This window comes from Colobus angolensis, unplaced genomic scaffold, assembly GCF_000951035.1.
Source record: "Colobus angolensis palliatus isolate OR3802 unplaced genomic scaffold, Cang.pa_1.0 Scaffold74, whole genome shotgun sequence".
Lineage (NCBI taxonomy): Eukaryota > Metazoa > Chordata > Mammalia > Primates > Cercopithecidae > Colobus > Colobus angolensis.
The window spans coordinates 200,596-210,931 of NW_012121154.1; the positions used below are offsets into that span (position 1 = coordinate 200,596).

The window sequence follows — 10,336 nt, forward strand, 5'->3', positions numbered from 1 at the left end:
ACACTTATCTAGCACTCCTGTCAGTTTCAGTCACAGCAGAATTCATTTTTGTCATTTAGTGCTGTTGAATCTATTATCCAATCTAAGCCCCCCTCCCTAGATTCCAGGTTCTTATTTGAATATGGAAATTAGACAAAAACACTATTGTTTTGAGCATCTGGTGAGTTTTGGATTGCTTGATTAGGTTGCTGATTCAAATGTATCCAGAAGAAAGAGAAGAATTTCTAACATCTGACTCCTTTATTTCCTCCAAAGCCAGTCCTGTTGGCTTTTTGTGTACCTGTTACTTATTTTCAGGCATTTTAAAATAGTATAATTATTTTTGATTATTCAGGCCTTGACTGTTTAGCCTGTGGATACTTCACATCCTGATTCTCCTCATCTTTCCTCTCACTGTCTTCTTTGGGTCACAAACGTCCTCTCATCATAATATTTTCCAGTCTTTAAGCTTCTTAGAGGCAGGCACTACAACTTACTCATTTTTTTTCTGTTGTGGGATAAAAAGTGGCCCCTAAAAGGATATGTCCACATCTTAATCCCTGGAACTTGAGAATGTTAATTTACTTGAAAAAAGGGCCTGTGCAGATATAACTAAGTACCCTGAGATGAACTCATCCTATAGTATCTACCTAGATTGGCCCTAAATCAAATGACTAGTGTCCTTGTAAGACACACGGGGGACAAAACTGACACAGAGGAGAAGATGATGTGATGATGGAGGCAGAGATTGGAGTGATATGACCACAAGCCAAGGAAGCCGGCAACCACCAGAAACTAGAAGAGGCATGGAATGAATTCTCCACTAGAGCCTCTGAGAGAGTGTGACCCTGCTGATGCTGACACTTTCCTTTCAGACTTTCAGCCTCCGTAACTGTGCAAGAATAAATTTCTATTATTTTAAGACACCCAGTTTGTGCTAATTCCTTATACCAGCCATAGGAAACTAACACACTCCTTAGCCATAGCCCCTGGCACAGGATCTAACACATAGATTCTCAGCAAATTTTCTTACATTCATAAATGATTTGTGAGTAAAAGGTTGATAAAAATAGGACACTATTTAGTAAGAATAAGCCAGTTTTAGCTTATCCGTGTTTTCCCTGTTCACTCCCTTACTTAGGTTAGTAAAATATTCAAGGTTAGTAACAAGCCGATGTGCCTGAGCATGGCTACTGAAAAACTGGAAAATAAGATATCCTGCATTTTATTGCCTCATTCAGCAGTGAATGGTGAGAGTGATTTTCTAATGGAATGAGGAGATACAATGCCAATTTCATAGTAATTAAGGTTGTTTTTGGAAATGAGAGCCATCAAATCTTCCCTGGCAGCCACAGTCTCTATATTCTGAACATAGCAGCTCTCTTGTTGTCTTGTATCTCTATCTGGGCAATTCTTGGCTGCCCCACAGATGTGGCTTTAGAAGATCAAAATGTGTATTGTTGCTGAAATGGTTTAATATATATGGTGTTGCTACCAGTCAATTTCTGATCATTGTGGACCACAGAGAAGTCTGACCCTGCTCACAACTCTTCAGCAGGGTAACAACTTGAGTTTGAAGTATGTATAGATGTGAACAGAAACACAGTCAGACAGTTTCTACTAAAATTAAATGTGGAAATGATTTGAAGTCATTCAAATTACCTTGAGTTATTCAAAAAGAACAAACCATTATCCACCATGCTGGAAAACCTTGAAGGTTTTATTCTCAGTATCTTTACATTAATACAGATGCTTTTTATTTTGTGCTGAGAAAATCAATGTTACACATAATGTAACTTTAATATACAACATAGAAACTCATCCTAAATTAGTTACAACAAGGACCTACAAAAAACTTCATAGGAAAAAAAGTTACGTAATATTGCCACCGTATTTTTTTTTTTTTTTTTTAGTAGACTGACCCTGTCAGACCCTGTCACCAATGCTCAGCTCTGTAAACAATGGTTATTTCCATGTTCTGGGGGAATTGTTAATAATAGGGGCACTAGAATCAGCCTAGAAATTTCTAGCACATCACTATATACAGTCCTCAAAAATAATTTATCGTACTGTTTCTAAAAAAAGGTACTAAAGTTTTTCTCTTGCTCTGTTTCCATATTCTGGAGCTGCACATGAGCACTTTTGTCTAACAGTCTAAAAACACAAGAACTGAACTGCAATTCACAATCACAGAGATGAGGTGGTGGAGTCGAGGACTTCCCGCCCATTGCACACCGTTGGCACATACATGCTTGCAGAGGCTGGAAAACAAAGTGGGACAGAAAAGTTAGTCAAGTGGGACACAAAAGTGGTAGCATGAAGGATACAACGGACTTTGGGGACTCGGGGAAAGGGTGGGAAGGAGGTGAGGTATAGAAGACTACAAGTTGGGGTTCAGTATATACTACCCAGGTGATGGGTGCACCAAAATATCACAGATCACCACTAAAGAACTTATTCATGTAACCAAATACCATCTATTCCCCAAAAACCCATGGAAATAAAAAATGTGAAAAAATAAAATTAAATTAAAAACTCATTTTAATTTAGCTTTGGAAAATGCTAAATGGTTAAAATGCTATTGTAGGTCAATTTCTAAATATGTTCTGCTCAAAATTAGTTTGCAACCTGGAACATACCTTCACTAATGTTATACCTCTTGGCGGAGAATTTATAAATATAATCATTGTTGAAGGAAGTCACTTGCAGGTTGAAAATTAGCTTTGGTAATCTATAAACTGATTAAAATGCAATGTGCAAAATCAAAAGCTCACTGTAATTTTTATAGGTTACTAAATTATTTACCGTTTTCAGTACCTTAATTAGTTTTGTTCTGTCTATACAGGGATGAGCCTTATATAGTCCGTGAGCCATCTGTGAACTCCACTGCCTTAGAGAATGGTTTGATATATTTTCATTGTTCAAGTGGATAACTTCAGTAAAAACACTAGTAAGGGCTGGGTTGCTAAGAGCTTCAATTTCATAACAGGTCTCAGAAAAGATATTCCAAATGGATGGTGCCCTTGTTAATGACAAATAGTGACAACAGTGTTATGGTATGGCCCTGATGATGCTTTCCTTTCACACTTGTAGCCTCCATAACTGTGAGAGAATAAAATTGCATTGTTTTAAGACACCCAGTTTGTGCTAATTCCTTATGCCAGTCATAGGAAACTACAGTACTTCCTAGCCATATTATATAGTATGGATTTATATTCATTCTTTTTATGGCACTCAGTTTTCTTAGATATAATTCTTAGCTATTAACTTGTTGTTGGTAAAGTTTTATTTCATGAGAAGTCTAGGTACAGATAAGTTATATATATTTCACCCTTAATGCTGTTTCTTTGCACTGAATGTGAACAAAAGCAAGGAGCCCCATTCTCCATGGAAGGAAACCATGTAGCCAAGAGAATAGATTAAAGAGATGGTGTTCCATTACATTTAAGATCTCTCTCATACAACCCCTTGGCCTGTCTATTTGTATATACTCTGACCAGTAGGAGCTGATCCTCTGGGGTACTTGATCACAGCTCAGATCAAATTGACCAGCCATCTGTCCCATTCTTTAAGAGCATCTCTCAAAGTTAACATGCAGATAAACTGGCTTCATGTTTGAATGTCCATGCTTGATAGTGGATATATAATTGACCCATACATTTTCATTATACCTAGGCAAAATTCCTATTAATTTCCTTAAACAGGAGCAACTATTTATGAAATATGAGATTATATGGCATTCAGTGGGGGGAGCCTTCACTATACTTGGGGCACTGAAGTCTATCAGCAGGTCCACCACTAGGGAATCTACAGCCCCTCAATTTTATGTTGATTACTTGGCTAGGTATGTAAGAAAATCTATGAAGTCAAGTTTGTATGGCTACCTCAAGTTACACTGGAGTCATGCGACATGCTAACTCTTTTGGAGATATTTTTTCATCTTATTAGGATCAGGTTCAATTTTCTTTACAATATGAGCCCATTAAAAGCTCTACAATGAAGAAATTGTTAACACAGTATGTGGCAGATAAATACTTGATGGAAAGTGGTCATAATCATAACTCCAAATGTGAGGGCTTTATTGTTTATAAATACTTTAATTAGAAAAATTATTTCCATATATCGTATCTAATTGCAGCTTCATCAATTGTAGGTAAGGTAAGAGAAAGGACAAGGCAAAGTGAGATTCAAAATAGGTTACTGGAAACCTAGGAGAGCACTCTAGGTCATTCAATATGTGCTTTTTCTGCAGCCTTTTGAATCCAGCTGCCTACTTGAAATCTTCATGTGAATGTTTAAAAGCCACTTCAAAATCAGTGACCAAAGCTGAACTCTTGATTCCCTAACCCGTCTCCATTTAGCTTTCCTTTCCTCAGTGAATGGTTTTGCCATCTGGCCAATTGCCCAAACCAAAAATCTAAAATGTATGTTTCATTCCTTTTTGTTTCAACCCTGCCCCATGTCAAACCTATCATCAGTTTCAGTCAACTCTAAATTTATGTCTAACTAGTTCTCTTTGCATCTACCACCCTGGACAACCCACCATGATGTTTCTCCTGATCATTGCAAGAGCTGCGCCACTGGCCTGTCTGTTTCCACTTTTGCTTTTTTGCAATATATTCTCTATACAGCAGTGAGAGTATTTTAAAATATAAGTCACCTATATATGCACTTCCAATGGCTTCCCTGCGTGCTCTAACTCTTTACTCTGGCTTATAAATCCCATCATAATTTGGACCATGTCTCTCTTTTTGTGTTCACCTCATTCCAAATTTTCTTTCCTTCTTTTTGCTTTTGTTCTCAAACACAGCAAGTCTATTTCTCAACTTTCTGCCCTTGCAGTAGCCTTTGCCTCTCTAGGAATGCTCTTCCCTCTGATCTACTCATGTCTGGCTCCTCCTTGTCATCCACATCTGAAATGTTACCTCAGAAAGGTAGTCATCAGCCCACTTAATTTAAAATAATAGCCAATCAGTTACTGTCACATCACCCAGTTTTGAAACTCAGCCTAGCCCAGTTGTTGCTGCCTGAGTTTTTTCTTGCTTATTATTATTTTTGGTGTATCATCCTATACCCTTGACTAGAAAATATGCAGGGGTTTTACTTATCTGTTTCATTATTTTATCCCTAGTGGTGGTCATGGAATAGATTGTCTATAAATATTTCCTGAATATTTAATGAATATAAATGTTTGCATTTCAAAGAACAGGAAACCAATGGAAGTTTCAAGAAGGAAATAATCTTTTAAACTAAAGAAATGACCAGCAAACGTGAAGCCTATGGGCAGTCTTATTTTGAGACAGGTGGGCTTTTGCTTCTCAAGCCACATTATGACAATGACTATCAACTACCCTTGCCAAGAGAACTGACTCAGGTTGTGAGCTCCCCATTCAGGCATGCTGCCTTTGACATTTTAACTAATCTCTTTATCTTTTCCAGGATCAAGTTGTATTATTTCTGTGCAGGATAAAAATGCAATTTTAGCGATTGAAGAGGAATAATGTGTCACAGGGATAAGTCTAGCAGAACTAAGGCCTGGGATTCAAATACCCCCTCTTAAGTTTGTATCTGAAACCTACTCTGATGTTCCCTGTTCTCTTATGGAACTTGATGTAATGCTATTCTTTGGAGTGTGCTCGTATAGTCGGCTTGCCTATTGCATTCTAATTTCTTGAAAATTAGGTAGCTCTTGCCTAGGTAAGAAGGACAGAGTCTGCAAAAGATAGCTGCATGGAAAATCCTCAAGTTCTAATATAAAATAGTCATCTACTATGACCCCACGGACATCATTGTGGAAGTTAACAGCACAGCTTTGTTTCATCTACCCCCTTCATAGGACATTCAAAGGAGCAACCAGCGTCAGAATGTCTAAACTCTTTGAGAGGAAGATAATACAAATTCAAAGTCTCCTTACAAGAAATAGCAACAGCAAAAACCCACAAGACTCTTTCTGCAACTCCTTTTTCCCCTAAATACTTTTTAATCTGTCGAAGGGAACTCTAACTTGTATTTTTCTGCTTCTCTTTTATTATTTCATCGGTAGCTTCTGCTGGTGCATTTTATTATGAAAAAAATTCTCATTTTTGCACATGCTGTTGAATATAGTAAGGAAAATTATTGTTTTGTTGAGCTTACTATCTCAATTACTTTGCTTTTCATAAATATTTTACATATGCTTCCCATATTAGCCCATCTGTTATTCACCAAGGTAGTAAAATAGGTGGAAGGGCAAAGTACTATCATTTGTGTGTGTATGTTTGTGAGGAGCTTTTTCTATTATTCTGATGAGATACTCATGGGATTTTTAATGGCGTAAGTTTAGCCCATTCTCTTAAGTGTGGTTAAGCAGATTTCTATAATCATCCTTTCTACCAGACATAAGAGGCATGTAGCCTTATTTCTGGCTTTCCTGGGACTTGGGGTAAGTAGCAACTATTGGATCCTCTAGGATAAGGTGTGCTTTTGCCATTCAAAGTGAAAATTTAAGGCAAATGGAAAAGGACCTTATAAATTCCACTATTAATCACAAAAGGGTAATTCACTGCTATCAAAAGGCATATTTTGCTTTACAAACTGGTGAAACATTGAAGATCAGTGTAACCAAGTGGTAGCTTTGTCTTGCTCTGTGAAATCCACTTCTCTTCCACCAGTAATGCATGGGCTAGCCAGACTTTAGAGAAAATTATTGTATTTTTTCAGGTAATTAGACCCTCAATCAATGCTAAATATATTTATTTAATAGATTTTTATGGATGCCAAGTCTGTTAGTCAATTTCGTGGCTGAGACTGGTTGCTGAGAATCAGTATTACTTTAGCAGTGCTACTTTGCATCAGTCTCAGAAAAAAAAATAAACATTTCAACAGAACAGACATTCCAGTTTGCTTCATCTGTTCCATTTCCTTGCTTCTGATGACCCCAAATAATTTTTTCCCAGGAAGTCTGTTTGTTTAGATATTTTACTATTATGGTCGTGAAATCCAGTTTCCACCAGCTGTTTGTTTTCTTGTGTCCTACTTTGTCATTGAATCTGTTTTCTTACTCATCATCTTAATTTTACTTGTGCTAGGGTCCGTTGGTTCCATTTCAGGAGAACTGTATCTGGTAATTGATTAATACATGTTATCTGGGCAGATGAAGACACGACTACTACCCATTGGCTTGGTATTCTGGTTGTGTCAGAGATTTCACAGTGGAAGGCAAATAATTCATTATTAAGAAATATAGACTGGGCCTAGTGCAGTGGGTTGGGCCTGTAATCTCTGCACCTTGGGAGGCCAAAGTAGGAGGATCATTTGAGGCCAGTCAGGAGTTTGAGACCAGTCTGGGCAATGTAGCAAGACCCCATCTCTAAAAAAATTTAGGTGGGCAGGATGGCATGTGCCTCAGGTGCTGAGGTGGGAAGATCACTTGAGCTGAGGAGTTTGAGGCTTCAGTGAGCTAGGATCATGTCACTGCACTGCAGCCTGGGTGACAGAATGAGACCCTGTCTGTCAAAAAAGCTCTCTTCAAAAAAAAAAAAAAAAAAGAGGCCGGGCATGGTGGTTCATTCCTGTAATCTCAGCACTTCTGGAGGCTGAGGCAGGTGGATCACGAGGTCAGGAGATGGAGACCATCCTGGCTAACACGGTGAAACCCCGTCTCTACTGAAAATACAAAAAATTAGCCGGGCGTGCTGGTGGGCACCTGTAGTCCCAGCTATTTGGGAGGCTGAGGCAGGAGAATGGTGTGAACCTGGGAGGCGGAGCTTGCAGTGAGCTGAGATTGTGCCACTGCACTCCAGCCTGGGCAACAGAGCGAGACTCCATTTCCAAAAAAAAAAAAAAGAAAGAAAAAAGAAAAAAAATATAGACTGAATTTTCAGTGACTGCTTTCTCTTTATGACCCAAGTAATGGTTTTAAATTGTTAACAGTAGATTTAAGATCATCATATCCATTATGCTGTAGGATAAGAATCTGCAAATCCAAGATTTAGTTTCCAAATGGGGAGGTAGAACTGTATGAAAGCAATGACTTCTTCATTCAATTATTCTTTTCTTGTGAGACAAGATTTATGGAAAAAGAAGATATGTCATGACCCTTTTTAATGACCCATTACCTTACCAACAGAAATAGCACTTGGTCTTAGTCCATTTTCTGTTTCTGTGACAGAATATCACTTACTAGATAATTTATAAAGAATAAACATTTATTTAGCTCATGGTTCTGAAGGCTGGAAAGTCCAAGGGCATGGCACCGGGCATCTGGTGAGTGCCTTCCTGCTGTCTCAGGACATGGTGAGAGGCATCACATGGTGAGACAGAGTAAGTATCTAGTTCAGGTCTCTCTTTGTCTCCTGTTAAAGCCATCAGTCCCACCATGGGGGCCCCACCCTGATCACCTTATTTAATCCTAATTACCTTCCAAAGACACCACCTCCAAACAGGATACGAATTTGGAGATTAAGTTTCCAACACATGAAATTTGGAGGAAACATTCAAACCATCAGTCTTCAACTAAATACTTCCCTCCATTTTTGCCATATCATGTTACTTTAAAATATGTTCTTGGCCAGGCACAGTGACTCATGCCTGTAATCCCAGCACTTTGGGAGGATGAGGCGGGTGGATCACGAGGTCAGGAGATGGAGACCATCCTGGCTAACATGGTGAAATCCCGTCTCTACTAAAAGTACAAAAAATTAGCCGGGCGTGGTGGTGGGCACCTGTAATCTCAGATACTTGGAGGCTGAGGCAGGCGAATGGCGTGAACCCGGGAGGCAGAGCTTGTAGTGAGCCGAGATTTTGCCACTGCACTCCAGCCTGGGGGACAGAGTGAGATTCCATCTCAAAAAATAAAATAAAATAAAATAAAAATTTGCTCTCTTCTCCTTCCCTCAAAAAGTACAAAGAGGGATGACCAATAAATAATTGGTAAATGAAAAGGTTCATTTTTCTGCGCTTTTCTACCAATTCTGCATTCTTTTCACTATCTTAGTTGCCCAACATCACTGGTTTCTCCTCTTTTCTATCAAAATATGTTTTCAAACAAGGATCAGAAACGTATTCACCCTGAGGCTCAGATAAATAATATGAGTTGCATGTTCTACTATGCCTAGAGACAAAAGTCTAAACCAAAAGTGTTAAACTCTAATAAAATTAGTTTTAGTCTCCTTTCTAGTGGAACTAATACTGTTAGTGTCACCATTAAATTATGTACAGTATCAGAACACTTTATTAGCTTCTACTGCTGTCTCTCACTCTGGTCTAAACCACCACCATTTGGACTATGCCTCCTAAATGATCTCTTTGACTGCTCCCTTTTATTTTGCCCACACAGCCAAAATTTATGCTTTTAAAGTCAGGTCATACCACAACTCTGATGAAACCCTTCTAGTGCTTTCTCATTTCTTTCAATCAAAGAGCAAATATCCTTATAATGACCTACGTAATCTACTTCCTCTCTGTTCTCCTTGCCTCTTATTTTCACCTTTATTCACCTTCCTCTACCAAATTCAAACCTAACTTGCTTGGCCAGGCTACTACATAGTGTCATTATGGGACTCCATGAACATTATGGGACTCCATGAACAAGTCTGTACCCAGGCTGATAGAACGAGATGCCATCAGGTATAGAGCTGAAAAGTAAGCTTTTAACTTAAAAAAAAAAACAAAAAACAAACAAACAAAAAAAAAACATCGAATTTGCAGATGCTAACATTCTCATTGTCAGAATAGTCTATGAACTGAATTTTGTAACTGAGCTGAGGCAGCAAATCCAGGGAGGCCAGAGGAGCCATACAGCAGCTTTTATAACTGCTGTATACCAAAATACAGCAGTTACCAAATTCCTAAAGTATCTCCAGTTACCAAATTCCTAAAGTATCTAGTAGATAGGGCCCTAGTTTTCTCATCTAGAAATGTGATTATTAGAATAAATGTTCCAAAGTGGCCCTCCCAGCTCTGACACTTGTGGTCATTGTTATTAAAGAAGGTGGGCTATATTTACTTGGGGAAAACCTAGCAACATATTAGAGATAAAGAGAAAATGATTGAAGGGATGGAAAAAAGCAGTTGTGAGACAAACACAATGACAGTGTTAAATAGAAGAAAGAGAAACTAAACATCAATTCCCTAATACATGTAGAGTTACCTATTGTAGCTAGAGACTCTATTCTTCCATTGACAATGACAAAGGGAGTAAAAGGGGATGGAATGAGATTCTCAGGAATGCTGTGGACTTTCTTTTTTTAACTTTTATTTTAGGTTTGGGGGTACATGTCTGTTACATAGGTAAAGGCGTGTCACAGAGGTTTGCTATACAGATTTCTTTTTTTTTTTTTAATTTTTTTAATTATAGATTCAATTTCTTTTTTTTTTT

At 38.2% G+C, this 10,336-nt stretch overlaps 1 protein-coding gene across 3 annotated transcripts in view; it reads right to left on the reverse strand.

The window, feature by feature from the left end:
* Positions 1-1,872: 1,872 nt before the first annotated feature.
* The window catches only part of GRM3 (glutamate receptor, metabotropic 3), a 228,507-nt gene continuing 220,043 nt past the window's right edge, over positions 1,873-10,336 (reverse strand). For all 3 annotated transcript variants that reach the window (XM_011927678.1, XM_011927677.1, XM_011927676.1), the window contains one exon: positions 1,873-2,240. In XM_011927678.1, the coding sequence (XP_011783068.1) occupies positions 2,167-2,240 (74 nt within the window). In that variant the 3' untranslated portion in view covers positions 1,873-2,166. The remainder of the gene's footprint in view (positions 2,241-10,336) is intronic.